Consider the following 22,335-nt stretch of genomic DNA (forward strand, 5'->3'; position numbering starts at 1 on the left):
CAAGCCCACTTTATAGCGTTAAACTAACGCTGTTCACTGCATTTATTGCTTTGGTTCAAAACTATTGCATACTTTTGGCTGCCATGATATGAATCCACATAAATCCGTTGCATACTTTTGGCTGTCATTTGAAATTAGTTGTTGACCACACGTCGTATGTGTAATGCAATACAAATTTAAATATGTACATTTGAAATCTTTTTATTTATATTAAACTGTTTGTTATTTACATCTACTCACATTTATTTCGAGTGTCTGGCTCAGTTTTCGTCATGTTGTCAAGTGGATTATACCGTTAGGCATTTATATGACAACGTTGGAGTGTGTAATACGATGGGTGTGCCTGAAATAGCAAATAACAACAATGTGATCAGCAGCAGCAGCGATTCGCAGGAAGCGGCAAGGTACGAGAGGTGGCCGCTGTGCTTGTTGCCTGCCTAGATATTATTCATTAGTCAGATAAGCACTTTGTATCAACATGACTTAATTGCCAGCGTTGGCGCTCTGTTGGCATTTGAGTTGTTGGCCCATTGCTCTTCTATCGGCTATCTGGAACGCGGCGTGCACTTCACGTGAACGTGATCGCCTCACTCGGCCGATCCACAGCACGTTCCTTATCAAAACCTATCGTTGACTAAAACGAATGTCACTCAATTAGACGGGGGGACTTTTACGATGGGCGGAGGCATTTGCCGGTTATATGGGACATACACATATTTGCCAGGCTCGTTTGCTATAATATTTGCCTGCCATTATCATAATCGGTTATCAGAGAGCGGCACTGATTTATTTCAATTAGTTTGCACTCTAAACATTTATAGCTTCCATAATTTTCACTTTATCAATGGAAAAAACTCCACTTTCTAATCCAAACCGTAAATCTACACCGCTAAATGACTAATAATAGTCCGCCGATTAATTTTGATTTTCACAATAAAATTCCATCCGCTTGACTGAATTTTTTTTTAATCGACGTCCTGAAGTAGGTTTTTGAAGTAAACAAAGCTTCATAAACTTTTACAGATAGATTTGTAAGTGCAGAAAAATGACATTACAATTTCGAGAACTTAAAAAGCAATAGATTATATCATTGTTTAGCAATTTAACTTGTAAATGAGATTACCCAAACTAAAAACGCAATGAAATAAGGGCATTAAAGGGCGTGATGCAATATTTAAGCTACGTAACAGACTATCCATAAACATCTAATAACTTTTATGCGATTGTTATTGAAACACACCCACTTTCTATTGCGTGATTGTATCTAGGAACTTTTCTTTGTTGAGTCTCGGTACTCTTGATAAGTTGAATTGAAGTCTGCCTTGATAACGCTTAAGACTCTTCGAAGAATTACCTTATCCATATGTTTTTTGTATTGATCAAGTGGCCGAATTACTTTATCTACCCATGTAGCAGAGACATCAATCAGTAAATTGCGTCAAACGATGATTAAATGGCGCTGCAATTATCTGGCAATGTTTAATCCAATATATTCCAGACTGCGAAAATAACAAAAAGTATCTCAATGTATTATTGACCATCAGCACGCGCCAAGCACTTGATGGACTTGCGTAAATGATAAAAGATAGACCCCACAGATGATTAGAAGGTGCCACAGTGACTCCATTAAATATTGATGGCGTCATTGGAAATGTTGCCCTTATCCGAGACGTGAGCTACATAAATACTTATTAACTTATCGTCAATTAGATTGACATAAATATTTGGTGGCCCTTGATTTATAAAGCATTCACAATTGAAATGATATCATCTCAAGATATCGTTCTAAATTGAGTTTACTGCTGTTTAATTCACTTGGGATGAAATATTTATGACCTGGTTTTTGCTCTTTCAGAAGGACCATCATAAGTCATGGAAATTGGATGTTAAATAAAAATCGTATATGATTATCCGAAATGATAGTGTCAACATTGATTTAGTTAAGCATTAAATTGGGTCTTAAGCTGGCGCTATAAGAGCTACAAATAATCTAATTGCGTTGGTTATTCCAAATTGTATAACACACTTGAAGTTGTCAAATAATCGGGCCGATAAGCATCGCGATCAAGAGAACCTTGTTGCTTAGCTATATCTTCAATATGTACTATTGTAGACGATTAAAGTCGTAATTCGAATCATGTGACAGCTTAATTTTACACTAGCTTCCATTCATAAAGGCCAAATCTAGAGTTCAAGTGCTACTGTTCGTCGGCTTTTTTATGGTGCAAAATTTTTGCTTTGATATCGCCCAAAAGCTCTCTTTATCTCTCTCTCTCTCTCTCTCATTCGCTCTTCTCATTTCCTCTTTTGAAAATTAAAAGAAGTTGTGCTCATATTTCTATAATCACATTGAATTCATATTCAGTGCTCGTTAACTGAGAATGTCAAAATATTACACGTATTCCTAGGGCCGCCAAGTCGTTGCACCGAATGATAAATTTGCATTTCTGATAAGTTGGCAACGTCCGCTCTGAGCCCACGTCAATAACTTTATATAAATGTGTTAACTGTGCGATGTCAATATTGTAAAAGATGCTTCAATTGCTCAATGCCAACTTATCACTCAAGTGCACCGCAGGCCAATGCTTTTATTATGTCCCACACGAGTTCCTCACGCAGTCCACAACAACACTGCACAATGCAGCTGGCTCCAGAATGTGCTCGTGAGCACGTGAATGTCAGGGGCAGTAGAGAGCGAAAATGAGCGAAAGCGAAAGAGACATATCGAGTAGAGTGTGGAATAACGGCTCTTGAAGTTCGCAAGCTGCAGTCTGCAATTTTGCTGAGAGAGCAGTAACCGGTTCACTCTGTTGTTGTTATTGTTGTTGTTGCTCTACCACTTGATTTGCTCATAAGCTTCGCTCATAAGCAAGTGAGCCGACAAACGAAAGCACAACAAAAAACAAAAGAAAAAAAACAAGCCCATAGAGTACGACCTAAGCTCACGTGCTGAGCTTGCAGTCAGAGAAATAGTGAATAGTGACAGTAAAAGCTTTGTATATTAGGCTGCAATTGCCGCAGGCTAAAATAGCAATAAAAACATCATTTAATAGTTTACAACTTGAGCAATAAACGTTGTCATTATCACTATCAGCAGCTAACACACAGAGTAACAAGACGAAGAGTGTTCGGGTTTATTCGGCTCAACTGATGAATCAAGTTGAGTGCTGTCGGTTTTTTGTTTTTGTTTTTTTGTTTTTTGATTACTGCCTCCCACCTGCGGCTTTGTTTCAACGCGACTGAAACACAAACAGAAACAGAATTATAAAAACGTTCAATTAGCTCAGGTAGTAAGTCATTACAGCGCCAGCGTTCGGCCAGGCCGCTTCTCTGCCACTAAAGACGACGACGACAGCGACGACGAAGACGGAGCAGCAGCCGCAGCAGCAGCGACAGCAACATCAACTCCCTGGCAAATAAGAAAGTTACAGTGTGCGCGTGGTGAAAATTGATCGCGAACAAAAGAAGTGCTTACAAATTGGAAAATCTAGCTCGTGAGTGTCTGCTTATACGTTTCGGAGTATAGTATGTCTAAAGACTTCTTATCATAAGCAAGTAGTTAATTTAAATTACACAAGCGAATTTCTGCAACGTTGCAATCGGTTATCGTTGCTTCTGTTTAACGAGTTTCAGTCCGCTCTCTGTTTATGTCTGATGTTGACGGCAATGAATTGAATTCGAGTGAAAAAAAAAAACAAAACTTAAAACTGAAAATTGAAAACAGCTGATGCGAGTCTGTTTCAATTTGTTGCTTCGTTTCCATTCATTTTTGTTTCGTTTCGCAAAGGTGAGTGAGTTTCATATGAAACTCGCCTGAATTGCAATTAATTAGTTGCGTACTTTATGCAAATGATTTTAGGAGGGCAGCCTTACGAATTTTATCTCTATTAGTCATGTTAAAGTGCTGCCCTTCCCTTACCCTTCTACTGCTGTTGAGTGTCATTAGCTTCTTGCACACTTCTCGCTGTATAATGATAGATTTCAATTAATCGATTGTACAACAGTGTAACTCCATGGTCGTGAAAGTAAGCTTCAGCATAAGCGCATGGCTACCCACTGAAGAGGGCACAATCGAAACAGTTTAACACAACTGAGATCATTAAAGCTGGTTTCGAGTGCAAAAATGCGCCGAGTAATGTTAACAAGACGATTCCGGTCGATAAGCTAATACTTGTCAAAGTCAAGCAATTCACCAAATAATATAATCAACACTCCAACAAACACATACCCTGCAATCACAATCGACAATAGAGCATCAAGAGCCACTCGGCCGAAACGATACCAAAGCGATTCGAATCGAATCGAATCATGTGCGCGGTTCGCTGCGATGCATTGTGGTCTCTCTATGAATAGGTACTACGCGTATATCGCAGAGGCCCGCATCTGCACTTGAACTTCAAAACAGGCGCCATTAAAATCGTCACAATGCGAAATTCAATTAAAATCTAGCTGAAAAAAATAAAATGATACTGCAATTATCGTGCGAATAAAATTAAAATAAATTGCGGGTATTTAAATGAAATAGAAATTCGCCGCATACAACGACAGTCTCAAAACACTGTGCGACACACGAATAGAGAGGAATTGTTGCACGTGAAACGCTTGTTGATGCGAAATTTATTGTGAAGCACATGTGGAAAATTTTTGAAGTATTACTGGGACCATAAGTGTTAACGGTTAATGACAGTCTGACGTATATTGTAGATGACGACTTCGGCCAGCCAAAACAAAAAAAACCAGAACCGGAGGGCCCGACTTTTACGAGTCTGCGATAAACTTGATGGTTTTATAATTAAGCTAACACGACCTCCATATATCGTTTATTGCAGACACTTAGCAGTCATATTTTTGTTAAATGGTTAGCTGTGACTGCAGAAATACAGATCCATAAAAATCGAGACGAACTATATAATCTAAGATGATATGTAAAAATTATAATAATCACTCGAATTGCTGCCAACACATTAGGCAAAAGTCGTGGCGCATAGGAAATGCTGGAATTTGTACATCCGTGTAGTTGTTGGTTGTTGGGGGGTTTAATCTATCGTTGGGCACGGGTACTAACTAGCACATAAGTACAGTACGTCAATCCGTAACTCTCGGCTAGATAAGTGTGCTTGATTTATGGGTTTTCGATAAGCCCGCCAAAAAAGCCTCCTTGACAACTTCAATTACTATTATTGTCAGCGGTAACTAACAAGTTGTTATTTACTTGGATGTGTTTCATAGATCTTGTGAATTGTTTGTAAATCTGTTGGCTGCCAAGAATAGCGCACGTCCTGAAATTATCGAAAAATGAAATTAAGCAATGGTGATTGTTGACAATAAATAGCTGCAAACAGTCGTAAATGTTTATGATGCTATATCAAAACACTTAAATTTTCGCTGGACACACGCTTCAGCCATAGACTTTGTCTGATATTGGCCATAAATTTATTTTAACAATTTCCTCTAATATATATATATATATATATATTTACACTCCGGTATTAGCCAAGTTAAGGTTCCATAAATTAGAAAATGAAGATTTAATGCATGATAAATGAACAAATAAGCCAAGTCCGCTTATTGTTCTTTTAATCATCATATAATACATTTCACAATTGCGCCATAAATGGAAACTGGTTCCGCAATTGAAACTACATTTAGTATTTATAACTATTTTTGTAATTCCCAGATTAAAGGCTTCTGCGTATATTCTTTATACAATATATTAATTCAAGCATTTTTATATTCTATTTACACAGATGCAAAGCAAGGGCTTGTATAATCATTAGGTTGTCGGTGCTTTTTCAGCCGTTCGCCGGGTTTATATAACTTACCGACAACCGAATCACACTAGCCTACAAATATGCGAAACTTTTTCATAGGAAAATCCGAAAGCTAAACTGTTTGCTCGCAATCTATTGGCTACTCACGACATTATTTTATTTGCGAAATATAAACCGAAATTAATTTGAAATTCAAGTTAATAATTGGACTGGTCGTTGCTCAAAAACCAGTAGCAATTATCAAAGCGGTTAATGATGAAGCAAGTTGACCTCCATGATTTAGTAGCTGACAGAAAGTGTGAATAATTTGTTTTATTTTACTTCAACAAATTTAGGGATCAGAATAATAACTTTATAAGCATTTGACATTTTTCTGCATATTTCGAATGCCTATTAATAGATTTTTGGTTAACAAAATTAACAATCATTAGCTTACTCTGGCAATGTTATGCATGCTATGAACATGAGTTGGCCTTCCGAAGCACCTGATCGACATCTTCAGACTGAAACGTGCTACTCTGGTTTAGCAACTTCAAAATGCAAAATCATTTTGAAAATTTTTACTTTTGGCAAAGTGCTTGTCACCACCATTTAGTATTGATACTAAATGAAAAACTCGCTAATTGCATGAGCCGATAACAAAACTGTTGACAAAAATGCTCTACAATTGGAGGAGCAGAGTATTAAGCCTAACGATCAGTTAGTAACAAATTGTCCGGAACTTGTTAATAATATAAATTGATTATTTCTTTTATTAATCTTATTATATAAAACCCGTTCCTGATCATTGTGGAGTTTAATTGCGAATGCTGAAAGTCAATTAATTGAGTCTGCTAAAATGTTTGCGATAAAAATAAAAATTCTTAGAAATTGCCAACACCCACAACAAACAAACAAACAAAACAAAGAATTCAGGTTTCCAGAGGGCACTGAAACTCCGAGTCCGAATCCGAATTCGAATACGAATCCGATTGAATCTCAACCTTAAGTGGTGCTTACGATACTTTCTAAATAAATTTTGGGGGCTCTGACGCAGCCAACCACTTATTGAAATTCCACTCACAACGTAGTAAAAAATAAATACAAATAAAAACACATATTTTTAAAGTGTTTCAATAGAATTACGCGTAAACAGAAGCTGAATTATAATTGATTTACCTGTGCGAATTCGTTTGTGACCAGTTTGGGTTTATTTTTGGGCAACTTTACAACAAAGAAATGCTTTGTAATCGCTTTAAAGCGGTAAACAAATTACATCATCGACGTAGCCCGAAAATTACAAACACTTTCGAAAAGTGTAGAAAAATTACAACAAGAAAATAAAAACAGCTGAGTTTGCAAATGTTAGAGCCAAATCGCATTGAGCCAGAGCCAGAGCCAAAGCCACGACTATTGATAATTATGTAAATTTATTATGGACTGATTTGTATATACAATTGATACGTAATTAACTTGTTCTTGTGACAAGCAAGCACACAGGTGACGGAACCGACTAAGTAAACTAGACAAAACTGTACCCAAAGAAACGAGACTATTTCATTTTGATATAATTATTATGAAAATACGCGTATGAGATCAATGTTTGTTATAATTATAGAAAATCAAAGCGCCCACACAAATTTTCGACCAAAATTTGGCAATTCATCGCAAACACTTGTCACAAATATTTGCCGTCGTCGATCGTCGATCGCCGATCGGCGTTAACTATGGAAACGTGTGTAGGGAGAGACAAACTCGTGAGCCAGTTTCAAATCGGTTTGGGTTTACTTTTCGCGTTTGCCAGATCAATTTAGACCCCTAGCGCATCTATCGTATTGATTGACTTGCTAAATTTATCGTACTAATTTGCTATACTCTCCTTACAGATTATCGTGTCTGGCCCCCGTCAACTGGATCGGCCGAGCGGTAAAACGGCAGCACGACAGCAGCAAGAAGCAAGCAGCAAAGCGGCAAACCGGCAAAGGCAAAGTAAAGGCGGCGGAACGTGCAAAACCCCTGACGTGCAATCCGAGGCGGAGAATCGGAAGCGAGACGCTTGCGCAGATCTGCCGAGATCAAGTCAACAACTCAATCCAATAAACTAAACACAACTAAATAAATCGTGTAAATAACAACTCAGCAACTCAGCAAACGCAGCAGCAGCTCAGCGCCTCAGCTCTCAGCTTCTCAGTTCAAGTTGCAGCTTATTTAAAGGCAACGCGTCTTGCTGTTAATCGTTCAGAACACTTTAAGCTGCCCAGCGTGTAGCAACGCGAGTGATCACAATACACAAAACCGCAAAAGTTAAAATTAAACAATAACAGCCAAATAATAATAAAAGTGATTGTCGAAAATGTGTTAAAGCGCCAAGCGACGTGCTTGCCCTCTGTTCAAAAGAATTTCGTATTCTTACATTTATTTTTATTTCGATTCGTCACACGAACCTTGCAAAATCCTCGCCCTGCTTTTGACTTCTTCTTATGCAATCCGCCCTGTTGTTGTAATCGCAAACAACACTCAGTCAGAGCCAACGTGTGTAATCTATAAAGATTACAACTTAAAACCTATAACCGTAAATTATTAACCTAATATAACCAAAAACCAATACAAACAAAATGTCAGCATCTAAGGAAGCGATTTGCTCCACTTCCGAAAAGGAGCCCGAGAAGCCACAATTAGGTAAGCAAACTTCCAACATTTGTAAATTGTAATTCGTTTCATTAATGAAATGCTTGCATACTTTAAGCGTATTAAGCTAATGCAAATTATTATTGAATTAAGTATTAATATGATTATTAGCACGGCATTTCAAACCTTCAAGCTTATCTCTAAAACTTGAAATTAAGCTAATAGCTCGTAAAGAAAATGTAGCTGACATTCAGCTTCGAATAGTTGCTACCAATTTTCTCCAAGTGCAATAGATATAGATTTTGATTCGAATTGCAAAAGCATTTATTTATTTTTTTATTTTTTTTTTTTTTATAATGAAACTACGTAATTTAAAATAGAAAAAACGACAGTCATACAGATAATTGAGTGAAATTACTAATAATAATAAATTAGCAAACGCTTCGACTCCGCCTTCTCATTTGGCGTCCCATTTCCTCTCCCCATCTTGTGAATCCCCCATCTCATTTCGCAACTGTCTTAAGTTACGAAAGTCAACAATATATGAAATTACAGCAAATGGAGGGTCTCTTGGCACTGATTCAATTAGGTAGCTTCTACTTCAACTAATTCGATTTGATTTGATTTGAATCGGGCGACCTCTCCAGGCGCTTTTACGGCGAACCGCAAAACGGAAGTTATTTGTTATGCGATGTCTCGAAAATTTCATTAATAAACAAAAATAAAACATAAAAGAGAGACAGACGCCTTTATTGTCGCCAACGCGTGAGGCAAATTCACAAACATCATGAAACGGTGCAACCGATGATCAGTTTGGATCCGAATTGAATCCGTGAATAGTTTGTTGACACAAAAAATACGTATACGCACAGCAACACACACAACTGTGAATCTTACCTCGTAATGTGACAACAACTGATATATTATTTGCCTCAATTGACTGTTTTTGGCTGTCGCTTTGTCTTCCTACTTTGCCATAGCTTGAGAACGATGATCTGCGATCGAATGACACAGTTTATGGGCCAGTTCCCCGTCAATTTTTTTGCGGTCTTTCATTTTGGCCATTTTTGGGGAACGGCTTCATGTGCAGTTAAAACCGGTCACCGGCAATACGAGCAAAAGCCAAAAACAGAAACCGAAGAAGGCAATTGAACATACATATGATACATACATACATACATGTTATGGCTATGCAAATTAACAATTCAACAATAACAATAAAACAAAACTAGTTTTCGTGCAAGTCTGAGGCTTGCCACTGACTTTCGTTACACTCTCAGTGTTAAGGTCAAGAACGATGAATAAACTTGCATTGGCGGCAGTGTCAAGAACCTTGGAATTCCAAACATACTAAAGAGTTAATTGTAAATCTTTTACTTTCGCTTGTGAGAGAGAGTGAAATGTTCTATTAAATTATTAATTGAGTAGATATAAATATTAAATTTATAAGAATTTATATGAAATATATTTTTAGCCTTGACTTGGCTTGTGCAGCCTATTAGCTTACACTTTATTCGCATAATACTTATTTGTCTTTTGGCAGTTTGACAATTTAGAAAAAAAAAAATTGATGTCACAGGCTTTTGGCCTCGACATTGACATTGCATTTTCAGTCTGATTTTGATCAATTTTCTTTTGGCATGTCAACTTATATTACATGATTATTGAATAGAAAGATGTGCGCCACAGCTTGCGTTCGCAAATGCGCGTTAATTTTCACACGAATTCCTTTTCGCTTTCACCCGAAACGAAACATTAACGAATGTATTTATTGCTCAACGCCCTCTTAAATGGCTTTTGTAAAGAGATCGTAAGCACTATATTTGCTCAGAGTACTTGCTATTCTCAACGTTGTGTCATATGTGTAATGCAATTTACAGGCCAGACAGTTGCACCAGTTAAATTAGAAAATTGCCGGGCTTCTACTTAAGTTATGGTAAATTGAGTGAGTAATACAGAACTACGTGCTGTTCTCAGAAAGACGAACAAACAGTAACAGATTACGGGGCACCTATCAAACTATGTTATTGTCAAAATTCCTTTGACAGTTGAATTTTTCATTCATTGACGGTTGAATACATAACATTGCTCACAAATTTTGTCAAATTACTCATTTCTCTCTAAAAAGCACATGTTATTTTTATTCATTGTACGCGTGCACAATTTGACAACCTTAAATAGCACAAAGCGTTCCCTCTGTTAAAAAAAAAAAGCAAAACAAATTCAATGAATATCGGCAACTGCGACAGCGTCAGTCAAATGAATGAACAATTCACCTGATGAGGATGAGATACACAACGTTTTTAGAACAATTTAATTGCGCCCACTGTAAACAGAGCAGAGGCAAACTGTAGCTCAGATATGATGGGTAAATCGAAAAGCATATATAGTATCGTCCCTGAGCACTTGTCTGATTCGTGGTATGAACATTCCACTAATCATTATACCGACGTTGTCATATGACATCATTGCCAGTCAACCCACCTCAACTTTAACGCTTTTGTTTGGCCCACAAAAGAGCATCACACATATCAGTTGGGGTGTAATCAACGTCTTTAGTATTTGCAAATACTATTTACTCAACTCTTTTGCACCTGTCAATGCTCCATATCGACTTCGCAGAAATTATGAGTCCCAAGTACAAACTAGCCCGTAAATCCCCTGTTGATGTCTTTATTAAAATTAGATAAACAAAAGGTCCAGTTGTTGTCTGACATGAGGCGTACACTGGGAAATCCTTTACTAGTCGCTGTAGACAGTGAATAGCATAGAATTACAATTATAATAATCACAACATTTTCTTAGTATGCTTTGAATGGTGTTTCTCATATTCCCATACATGCGAATGAAAATTAAATCTGAACAGATAGTTGTTTAATTATCTGAGAATATCAATATCAATGGGCCTCGCCTCACTCTCATACAATAAACATATAGCAATTTCGCAGATAACACATAGATTATTGCAATAGCAAAAGCACAATGCGTTACGCTGTTACGTTATGTCACTGGCATTTATTACGTTTTTCGTAAGCCCTTGGCTTGCGGGCTTTTAAAGCGCAGCCCGAAAGTAGGCAGCACTTTTTAGCCAGCACTTAAACCAGACAAAAGCTGCACATTAAAGCTTTCGCGAAGTTTATGCATAAGCTTTTATGATTCACGTGCTGCTGCTAATGAGAGTTATTAAATAATAACAATGACAGCGTAGTTTTTGTTCTATTGTTGTTTGGTTTTACATGTCAACTTAATGAACGGAAATAGAACAAATGTAGACTTAATGCAAATAGGCAATTGTTAGTACTGTACTGTTGAAGTTCTAGGTAATTTTAGGCGGATTAGTCACTCGTGAGATTTTTACTAATAATACTTATTCCACAAATTTCACCGCATTCATATATTCAACTCGTGCAAGACTGTACCGTCTGAAAAGAAAAAATTTCCATTGAGGGTTTGCCAAAAAAATAATAAGAAACTCATAACACGACAATACGTCATGTTTCCCCCTTCTCCGTAAGAAACACGCGAATTCCCCGTTTTATTGAATTTTTTTGTCGCGTTTTGCTTGCAAAAACCACAATAACAATAACAATTACAGTTGTCGGCACTTTCGGTGAATTCAAAAATCGAATGGTTTCATTCCTCAAAGACAAAGCTTAGAGAACAATAGAACGCCTCTCTCGCTGTCAGTCAGCTCGTGCTGCTCTCTTTCAGAAACTTGTTTAATTCGCGAGCGAATTTAAAATGAACGAAAATCAGGCGAGAAACACGTGCAACTGCCGCTTGCCGGCAAACGATTCTTTCACAGTAGCCTAAGGCCAACTCGAGACTCGAGACTTCGACATGTGGCTGTGAATTTATGACTGCATGATTTTTATGTATGCGAGTGTGTATGTGCGTGTAAAGTTACGCTTTGCATACACTAACTGAAGATATATTTGCTATGAAACTTAAGCAGAACCGTAATACAGAACAAGATTTTGTTTGATTACGAACAATGGAAATAAATTAAAAAATGAAGAGCCTTTAAAGAAATTAACTTTTTTTTATCTTACATAAGGGAGACATATACATACACAATAATGATACCCTCGACTGACATAAAGGGTATTTAGAAATTGTGTTCAACATGTTCATGTTTTTGCGTTGCGAATATTTAATGCCTTCCACAAATTTCGCGAACATTACAGTGGCCGACATGGAATGAATTGCTTTTATAATGCTCCGAATTCTGTGCCTAATTGCTAATTATATGAGAGGGAGCTAAGGTACAGCAATAGTAGTGCGGTCCACTTAGCAGCACTTAGCGAACACCCTCAAACCTCCATCAGCTAACTCTCCTCGCTTATGGCGCCAGTCGAATATGCTTCTTTTTGCACTGCCACGACGAACGTCTCACATTTCTATGGTTTCGGCGTGTTCTAAACATTTTTCTCAATAATTTTACGCAAGCTTCACGGCCTGGCAACGCATTTGTTCAATACCATTTGTTTGAACATTTCAATTGTGTTTAGAACATGAGTTTCTATTTTTTTTTGTGTTCGCAGAATAATCCATTTGCTGTTTGGTCACGAGATGTTCGATGTGCGTCTAACGAGAGCTATAAATAGATCAGTGTATACTCTAATATAAGACACCAATTGACATCAATCGGCATTAGTTCAGCCACACTTGATGTCTAAGTTTTGTGGCAAGCATATGCCTTGACCAAATCACTGACCACTTGCAGGCACGTTCCCAAATGTTGATGTAATCACATGTGAGCACTCAGCATTTCTATATTTCGCTCTCTCTTTCTCATTCTTGCTCACTCTCCCTATGTCTGTCTCTCTTGCACCCTGCTGCGCTTATGTCGCCAGCGACGGCGCAGACGCCTCGAGTACATCCAGCGATTTCGCCCAGTTTATATAGCCACATAGCGCAACAGTTGGCGCTCAGTTGTGGCAGAGGTGCCCACAGAGCCAAGAGCAACAGCTGAACATTAAACCGACCGAGCCCCACTGAGAGAGACCTATTCGGGCATCAGCTCAGTCGGTAGTCGGCAGTCACAGTCGCAGTCATAGTCGTCGTCGCATCGACCTCCTCAACTATAGTAGAGCTTTGTTACGCTATATTCCGTATTTTCGAAGCGCAACTGTAATATCTTGACCCGCGACATGTTCTGGCCCGGCCCACTCTACAGATAGACAATGAAATGGTTTAAACGAGTGCGCAAAAAGTTAAAGTGAAACACCAAACACATCAACAATTTGTTTACTGTATGCGAAAGCAGAACTTCAGAATTTCACAAGCCAACAAGCCGCATGCAGAGAGTGCAAATCCGATTCGAATATATAGTTTAAATTACTCTAGTTTATTTATACAACGCGAAACCTCAAGAAAGGTTCATATAAGCATTCATAATGCCCTTTCGACGCAGCAAGATTAATCATCGCCATCGTGATGGTCATGTCCTGGTGTGGGAGCAAAACAATCTCCAGGACAGGCCAAGGGGTAAGCAGCAACCACACAATTACTAAACTATTCCAATAGCTGATCACTTAATCAATTAGGTCTAGCAATGCAATGAGTGGGTAGCGGACTGTACAGCTGCTAGCAGCAGCCATTGCGTATACGTAATATTAATAGCAAGATTCGTTCATAGTGCAGAAATAGTCATCGACGACATGCACGAGTCAACGTCTGTGGTGTGTTTGCTTACACACGATATACACGTGCCACCATCAGCAATTGTACAACAGACTCTCTTGGTTAGAGGGGCGTGGTGAAAGGGGCGTCGGCTGTGCGAGTGAATCGCACGATTTAACGCTGCGTGCGCACAAATAAAAAGCCAACGTTCACAAATTCTTTTCTTTTTTTCGTTTTTGGTTTTCTGCTTTCAGTTTTATACTTATATTATGTTTATTTTCCTCCCGGTACGTAATTATTTCAACTCTGCAATTCTATGACTCTGTTTCTGCTTTGGTTTTTACGCCGAACTTTGTGTCATATTTTGTAAAAAAAAAACAAACCAAAAGAACATTTCGAAAATTAAGCAAAATTTGCCGGTCTGCTGAATCGAACAAGGGGAAAGAATGAAACAGTTTTAAGTTCAAATTCCAAATGGGACTGCCGCCTCATGTTTTGTTTTCTGTTTGTGTTCTCTAAAGTGCCCAAAGGCAATTTGAAGAGTCGACTGTACCCAGACTGGTCAATGTTCAACGCAATAAGCGTTAGCTCATTCAGAGGAGCTGCCTTCCCTCGAGCTCTGCCCTCACCCCTTGACCACATGTGTCACCCATTTTGCTTCTAAGCCTCTGGGCCATGCCCAAAGCGAGAGCCATTAAAGTCGCCGCAAACTGTCTGTATACATGAAAGTTTCCACAATCGTGCAATGAATTGCCTGACACATCACGTGTTGTTCGCCCGTGCGTTGCGTTGTCGAATGACATGTCAAAATAAACAATTAGCAAAAAATGAGAAAACAGCACTAATAATAACAACAGTAGCGAATAATACCGAATGAAATGTCTCGAATTAGATCGCTAGAGATGAATCAAATGACTTCAGCGTGAGGCAATTCACTGCAGTTAAATGTGGAGGGAGTCTGTCTGCTGCTCGGCATTGAGTCATCGCTATAATCTTATCTGAATACCATGTAAACCTTTAGCCAACTATTCTGTGTCTTATCGCGTCACAGATTTGACCTCGTTGCGCTTATACATATTCTACTATTTTATTTGGTCTCTTTAGTCATTTCCGCAGACATTCACATTCGTTTTGATCGGCGAGATGTGTCGCAAAAAACCTTCTCGCAAATTAGTGCCAACAGATTTTGCACATTAATTAGATGTAATTAAACGATGATCCAATCTTGTTCTCTCTTTCCCATTCTGTCTCTCTTTTGAAATGTGCTCTAAACACGCTCTTATTTGCATTACTCTTTGCAGGCTGGGCAACCACCCGCTACTTTGTCACGTTCATGCTCTTTTTGGGCATGGCCAATGCCTATGTGATGCGCACCAACATGTCGGTGGCAATTGTGGCCATGGTCAACCATACGGCAATTCAAACGGAGGAGATATTGGACGACGAGTGCGGTGATCGAGAGCTTGAAGTTGTAAGTATATTTTAATGCATTTAAATTCTCATATGCCTTGCTTTAAAGTGAGATACTGGTGACTTAATTAAATCGGACTATCTATAATGCGTTTTAAATTTAATTTCTCCACAGGACAATGGCGAGGATGGCGAGTTTGCTTGGAACTCCAGTCTGCAAGGCTACATTCTCTCGTCCTTCTTCTATGGCTATGTGATCACCCAGATTCCATTCGGAATATTGGCCAAGAAATACGGTGCCATGCGCTTCCTGGGCTGGGGCATGCTCATCAACTCGGTGTTTGCCTTCCTGGTGCCCATCGCAGCCCGCGAGGGTGGCGTCTATGGTCTGTGTGCCATCCGTTTCATTCAGGGACTTGGCGAAGGACCCATTGTGCCCTGCACCCATGCGCTGCTGGCCAAATGGATTCCGCCCAATGAACGTTCACGTATGGGTGCCGCCGTCTATGCTGGAGCACAGTTTGGCACTATCATCTCTATGCCGCTCTCCGGACTGCTGGCTGAATATGGTTTCTCTGGTGGTTGGCCATCAATCTTCTATGTGTTTGGCATTGTCGGAACACTGTGGTCGATTGCCTTCCTCATTCTGGTCTTTGAGGATCCCTCGGTGCATCCTCGCATTGATGAGCGTGAGAAGCGTTACATTAACGACTCGCTCTGGGGCACTGATGTTGTCAAGGTAAGCAGTGGAAGTTTCGCTTCAGCAATTCTGAATGCTAATCTCTCTTTATATTTAATTTCTTTTAGAGCCCTCCAATTCCTTTCAAGTCCATCTTGAAATCGCTGCCCTTCTATGCCATTCTGTTCGCTCACATGGGTCACAACTATGGCTATGAAACACTGATGACAGAGTTGCCCACTTACATGAAGCAGGTGCTCCGCTTCTCCCTAAAGTCCAATGGTCTGCTCAGCTCGCTACCCTACCTGGCGATGTGGCTGTTCTCCATGTTCATTTCGGTGGTGGCCGATTGGATGATTACCTCGAAGCGTTTCTCACTGACAGTCACCAGGAAGATCATCAACAGTATTGGCCAGTATGGTCCTGGCCTGGCTCTCATTGCCGCCTCCTACACTGGCTGTGATCGTGCTTTGACCTTAGCTATTCTCACCATTGGCGTCGGCCTCAATGGTGGCATCTACTCGGGCTTTAAGATCAATCACTTGGATCTGACTCCTCGTTTCGCTGGCTTCCTTATGGCCATCACGAACTGCTTGGCGAATTTGGCTGGTCTGCTTGCTCCCATCGCCGCGGGCAATTTGATCAACGATAACGTAAGTTGGCAACAAATTCTTATATCAGAAATATGCCTAGCATACTAATTTTATTTTTTTCTCTTTTAGCCTTCGATGGGTCAGTGGCAGATTGTGTTCTTCATTGCCGCATTTGTGTACATCATTTGCGGCACATTCTACAACATCTTCGGCTCTGGAGAGCGCCAGTTCTGGGACAATCCCGAGAACGACGAGCAGAAGCCAAGTCTGGGGAACAACACACCTGCAAGTCTGAGCAATGGCAGTTCACCTCCGTTGGCCATTACCGCCAGCGAGTCAAGGCAGTAACACTTCCGCTTGCTGTTATTATTAACCATAACTACGTAATACTACTACTACTACACACAAGATAGTTTAAGTTATTATTTTAGTTTATTATAAGTTAAACCAAAAGTTGTTATTAGTGCCTCCGAAAAAAAACCAGACCAATCCCAATCAGAATAAAAGACAATAATCGTAGATAAATCGTTGTACAAGTCCGGTACACTCAAGACCTCCATTGTTTTCCTGTAAGCAAGAGCACAAATTAAAAGTCACATTTCGCAAAAACATTGTCAAACACTTCTAGTAAGAAAGAAAAATGAGATATAATCAAGTATCTACCATTTAAAATGTGTAGTTTCCTATTGTGATAGCCAAGAGTTTAGTTTTCTTTATAGTTTATCAATACAATTGAAATCAATTAGAAGTAACTCTGTATAAAACGAACCATGATTGAATGCAAACAATTTAAAATTGAACTCAAAAGACACAAAAAGTTTGCAAATAAATTTTATACCTGCTAAAAGCCAAGCTTCGCCTCTTTTACTTCTATAATTGTGGGGATATTAATAATAAAATATGTAAGTAATTGAACATGCCTTTGGAGGAGGAAACGGGTCTGATTTAAGTGAATATTAATAATTAGTTGTACGCCTGCCAATCGCACATCAGCCACACCCATTGATGTCCTTATAAAAGAACGAACAACCGAGCAGGCTGAACACATTCCAATTCGAGTTGTAGTCTTGACAATGGGTCACGAGGAGGAGCTGAATCCCGAGGAAATCGATCCAAAAAAGTCAGCATTACGCGGCGCTGTCGAACGCACTTGGAACGATTTCTGTGCCACAAGCAGCATACATGGCCTCAAGTATACCCGAGACAAGGACACTAATCGCATGGTGCACTTTGTCTGGATACTCATCTCGGTGGTAATGTTCATCTGCGCCTTTGTCATGGCGCAGACCTTCTACGCGGACTATCGACGAAGCCCGACGCGCATGAATGTGGAAAGCGACCACACGCCCGTGAGCAAACTCTTCTTTCCGCCCGTTACCATCTGCCCCGAGGTGTTGTTCAACATGGCCAAGTCCAAGGCATTCATTGAAACACTGTGAGAGCAGAACTTGGCGCTGGGATAGCTTAATTTCACATCTGTACTTTCAGGAACATGACCGATGACGTTCAAGTCGCTGATGTGTTGCAGCACTTGCACATATTCTATGGCTTCATGCTGGACGATGAACGTTTCTCGCAGGAGGAGATCGAGATTATGGAGTCCTTACTGCTGCATAACAATCTGACCATGCATCAATTTGTGGATCGTCTGCGTTGGGACTGCGATGAGTTGCTTTATCGCTGTCGCTTTCACGGCGATATTATTAATTGCAATCAACTCTTTCAGCTGTCGAAGACCTTCTTCGGCCACTGCTGCTCCTTCAACCTTCGTCAACGCGGGTGGACTAGAGCCGGGTATAATCAAGTCTATATATATTATAGTATAACTTTATTTCAGCATCAATTTCACTGCCCAACAAGCGGCTGGTGGTCTAGACAATGGCTTGTCGTTGATACTGCGTTACAAGGACGAGAACTACGATGCACTTAAATCCTATTCACATGGCTTCAAGCTTCTGATTCAAGAGACTGATGCCTTTCCCAGTGCACATGCCATCTGCAAGTTTCTCGGTCTCAATACTGAATCATTTGCCACTCTTCGCATCGAGCAGACTTTCTGCTCAGAGGCGGTCAAGGCATTATCGATTGAACAACGGAATTGCATTTTCCGGGATGAGTTTCAAATGCGCTACTTTTCGGATTATGTGTATCCCAACTGTGAGCTGAACTGTCGGGTCAGCAACATGATCAAATTCTGTGGCTGTCACACCTATTTCTTTGACTTTAATCGCACCAGGGAACGCATTTGCTCCTTTCGTGATATTCCATGCCTTGTGGATAACTTTCGTAGGTATCCTTAACATTTCTTTTGTGTACTGCGAGTACAAGCATCTCACTCACAGCTGCCATCATCACACGTCAAAGGAAGACGCAGTGTAACTGTCCTTTGACCTGTGAACACTACGATTACGATGTGCAGATCTCGAACTCTGGGTTACAACTAAACATGCCTGTCATTGATCCATTCTAGTAAGTTCAAAGATAAATCCATGTCAAGAAAACTATATCGTAATCTTTAATTCGATAGCAATGGTATCGAAGAGAATGATGCCATCGTCCATATCTTTGTCAACTCTCAGGTTTATCGACGGGTGCGTGTGGATCTGCTTTCCAATATGGTTACTTTGGTCTGTAAGTAAAAGTTGTTGACTTGGTTTGACTTTAATTATTTTGATTAACCATTTGATAGCAAATCTTGGAAGTGCCTTCAGTCTGTTTGTGGGCATGAGCATGTTGTCTCTAGTGGAGATATTCTACTATTTTTCTATAATACTGCGCCGAAATTACGTTCAGGAATGTCGGGCCCGACAGAAACTTCAAATGTCACACCGACGCCCGAACTTTGCCTGGCCGCCAGCTAAGCGCGCAGGTGACAAGAACAGCAATCAGCAGAAATCTGTTTTCTATATCGCAGGTCATAACTAATCAGTTGTTTGGTGATAACAAGTTTGAAATACTGTCATAAATTGTAATAGACAAATAAATAACGAATTAAAGCAATTTCAATTGCTGCGAAGTTTAAATACACTTCAATACAATTATTTGTTCATCGTCCATAATACATTAGCAACACATTTAATTGAACACAGCAACATTCTACTTTGCTCATCAACATTTCGGCTTGGCAACATTTTAACTCATCAACATTTGTAGCTCTCTGCTTTTTTTTTGTGCACAACGGCCACACTTTCGTAAGCAATGAAAGTATCTTAAAAATTAAATTCTACTCTTACATTTAAATTGATGTATCCTATTTTATTATTAAAAATTATATTAAATATATAACATTGATTTTTAGGAAACATAAGTCAATTGTTATCATAGTATCGCGAAATAAATCACTGAATATCGTACGGCTGCGTGTAAAAAACATCGACTACCCGAAAATATCGATAAAATTCCAAGCAAATCGTATAGCGCACAATTCAATGTTTGTATCAATTTGTAGTCAAACAAATATTACCGTCTTCTTCATGCTAGAGTATTGTTTTTATACGGAACTCAAGAATCTTGATATCTGGTCATAGCTGTTACCATAGGTCAACACGTCAGTTAAGCGATGCCACCATAAATTCGCACCACAAAATCGCCATCGGGATGGCTGTAAATTTTGGCACCACGCGAAGCTCGCAAATCCCACGTCAAGCAACGATTAGATTAGGACGTTCATATAAAAGTGGAGTGTGGCATGGTATATTCCCACAGTTCTTTGAAATGTTCAAGTTGACGTTACTCTGTTTGCTGGGCACGGCGCTGGCGCAGCACAATCCACATTGGTGGGGAAATCGCAATACGATTGTGCATTTGTTTGAATGGAAATGGGACGATATTGCACAGGAATGTGAGGATTTCCTAGCTCCCCGAGGCTATGCAGGCGTGCAGGTGAGCCCTGTGGCTGAGAACATCATTTCGGAGGGGCGTCCATGGTGGGAACGTTATCAGCCCATCTCCTACAAGTTGATAACACGCTCTGGCAATGAGTTAGAGTTCGCATCCATGGTACGCCGCTGCAACGATGTGGGCGTTCGCATTTATGTTGATGTCCTGCTGAATCACATGTCTGGCGACTTTGATGGCACGGCCAGCGGCACTGGTGGCTCTGTGGCCGAACCCCGTTCCAAATCCTTCCCAGCTGTGCCATACACAGCCCAGGACTTCCATCCCAGCTGCGAGATCTACGATTGGAACGATCGTTTCCAAGTGCAGGAGTGCGAGCTGGTGGGTCTTAAAGATTTGGATCAAAGCAGCGACTATGTGCGCACACAACTCATTGAAGTCCTGGATCATTTAATCACATTGGGTGTTGCTGGATTTCGTGTGGATGCCGCCAAGCACATGGCCGCTGATGATCTTGATGTAAGTGAATCGATTATTTTCATCTACGCGCAGTCCTAATGTTGTTCTGCCAGTATATTTTCAGCAATATGCGAGATCTCAACACTGACCACGGCTTCCCCCACAACGCTAGGCCTTTTATCTACCAGGAGGTCATCGATCATGGCCACGAAACTGTCTCCCGTGACGAGTACACAAGTCTTGGCGCTGTCACAGAGTTCCGCTTCTCTGAGGAAATCGGCAAGGCCTTCCGTGGCAACAATGCATTGAAGTGGCTGCAAAGCTGGGGCACTGCATGGGGTTTCCTGCCCTCCGAGCAGGCGTTGACCTTTGTAGACAACCATGATAACCAGCGTGATGGTGGTCAGGAATTGAACTACAAGTCAGCTAAACAATACAAAATGGCCACTGCCTTCCATTTGGCCTACCCCTACGGCATCAGTCAGGTGATGAGCTCATTTGGCTTTGAAGATCGTGACCAGGCGCCTCCACAAGATGCCCAGGAGCGCATCATTTCACCCATTTTTGATGCCGATGGCGGATGCACTAACGGCTGGATCTGTGAGCATCGCTGGCGCCAAATATACAACATGGTTGGCTTTAAGAATGCCGTGCGTGGCACTGAGCTGTCTAACTGGTGGGACAACGGCGACAATCAGATCGCTTTCTGTCGTGGAAACAAGGGTTTCGTCGCCTTCAACAATAATCAGTACAATCTATCCGAGAATCTGCAAACTTGTTTGGCAGCTGGCGTGTACTGTGATGTAATCTCTGGTAACCTGATTGATGGTCAGTGCACTGGAAAGTCTGTGACCGTAGATAACTTTGGCTATGGCTACATTAGCATTGGTTCTGATGAGTTCGATGGTGTGCTGGCACTGCACTCAAACGCCCGATTGTAGAATGGAAGACTAGGAATCGAGAATCGATAGTCGTAGTCGGAATAATTTCAAACAACGACATTGATTTTGCTTTTATTTCACAAATTACAATAAATCGCACATAAAGTAATATAATAATTTGGCTAAAACGAATTCATCGCCCTCAAATACACATACATACTTATTATAGTTCGATAGATCGATAACTGCAACGATAACGATAACGACAAAAACGATACAAATGGAAAGTATACACATTTTCTTTTAAACTTGATTCTAACTGCAAACTGGAAGTGTGGATTTGGTTTTTCTAACAAATAGTCTCTATGCCAAACCAATTCAATATATATATATATTTATATATATATATATATATATATATATATATATATATATATATATATATATATATATATATATATATATATATATAT

The 22,335-nt window shown here is 39.9% G+C and overlaps 3 protein-coding genes and 1 long non-coding RNA gene across 7 annotated transcripts; 3 read left to right on the top strand and 1 right to left on the bottom strand.

The window, feature by feature from the left end:
- Positions 1–47: 47 nt before the first annotated feature.
- LOC127565434 (uncharacterized) lies at positions 48–12,191 on the bottom strand. Of its 3 annotated transcripts, XR_007954724.1 has the most exons (4): positions 11,972–12,191; positions 1,355–1,499; positions 241–343; positions 48–121 (listed from the first exon to the last, which is right to left on the bottom strand). It is a non-coding gene; the product is annotated as an uncharacterized LOC127565434 (long non-coding RNA). The 3 variants fall into 3 exon arrangements; XR_007954725.1 differs by lacking the exon at positions 1,355–1,499; XR_007954726.1 differs by lacking the exons at positions 1,355–1,499; positions 11,972–12,191 and adding an exon at positions 6,930–7,209.
- Positions 3,327–17,537, top strand: LOC117567168 (putative inorganic phosphate cotransporter). Of its 2 annotated transcripts, XM_034246983.2 has the most exons (6): positions 3,327–3,494; positions 7,637–8,429; positions 15,305–15,474; positions 15,589–16,152; positions 16,221–16,745; positions 16,815–17,537. In XM_034246983.2, the coding sequence occupies exons 2-6, from the start codon at positions 8,366–8,368 to the stop codon at positions 17,031–17,033; spliced, it is 1,542 nt and encodes a 513-aa protein (XP_034102874.1). In that variant the 5' UTR covers positions 3,327–3,494; positions 7,637–8,365; the 3' UTR covers positions 17,034–17,537. The 2 variants fall into 2 exon arrangements, with proteins under 2 accessions (XP_034102874.1, XP_034102873.1); XM_034246982.2 differs by lacking the exons at positions 3,327–3,494; positions 7,637–8,429 and adding an exon at positions 13,320–13,868.
- A 92-nt stretch (positions 17,538–17,629) lies between these two features.
- LOC117566795 (sodium channel protein Nach) lies at positions 17,630–19,746 on the top strand. The gene is given in 6 exon segments (XM_034246338.2): positions 17,630–18,120; positions 18,174–18,516; positions 18,518–18,971; positions 19,028–19,154; positions 19,213–19,316; positions 19,375–19,746. Coding segments are annotated over 6 exon segments (1,626 nt in total). The 5' UTR covers positions 17,630–17,758; the 3' UTR covers positions 19,611–19,746.
- A 342-nt stretch (positions 19,747–20,088) lies between these two features.
- On the top strand, positions 20,089–22,234 carry LOC117568685 (alpha-amylase-related protein). Its single transcript, XM_034249492.2, has 2 exons — positions 20,089–21,041; positions 21,095–22,234. Exons 1-2 carry the CDS (start codon positions 20,283–20,285, stop codon positions 21,920–21,922), a joined length of 1,587 nt encoding a protein of 528 aa, XP_034105383.1. The 5' UTR covers positions 20,089–20,282; the 3' UTR covers positions 21,923–22,234.
- Positions 22,235–22,335: the final 101 nt, after the last annotated feature.

The sequence above is a fragment of the Drosophila albomicans genome, chromosome 3, assembly GCF_009650485.2.
Source record: "Drosophila albomicans strain 15112-1751.03 chromosome 3, ASM965048v2, whole genome shotgun sequence".
NCBI lineage: Eukaryota > Metazoa > Arthropoda > Insecta > Diptera > Drosophilidae > Drosophila > Drosophila albomicans.

Bases quoted from the DNA above. Each gene is read 5' to 3' on its own strand.
- LOC117568685 (XM_034249492.2), top strand. From the start codon at position 20,283: ATGGCTGTAAATTTTGGCACCACGCGAAGCTCGCAAATCCCACGTCAA. The intron at 21,042-21,094 runs GTAAGTGAATCG...TTGTTCTGCCAG, and splicing joins TGGCCGCTGATGATCTTGAT to TATATTTTCAGCAATATGCG.
- LOC117567168 (XM_034246982.2), top strand. From the start codon at position 13,778: ATGCCCTTTCGACGCAGCAAGATTAATCATCGCCATCGTGATGGTCAT. The intron at 13,869-15,304 runs GTAAGCAGCAAC...TACTCTTTGCAG, and splicing joins TCTCCAGGACAGGCCAAGGG to GCTGGGCAACCACCCGCTAC. The intron at 16,153-16,220 runs GTAAGCAGTGGA...AATTTCTTTTAG, and splicing joins GGGGCACTGATGTTGTCAAG to AGCCCTCCAATTCCTTTCAA.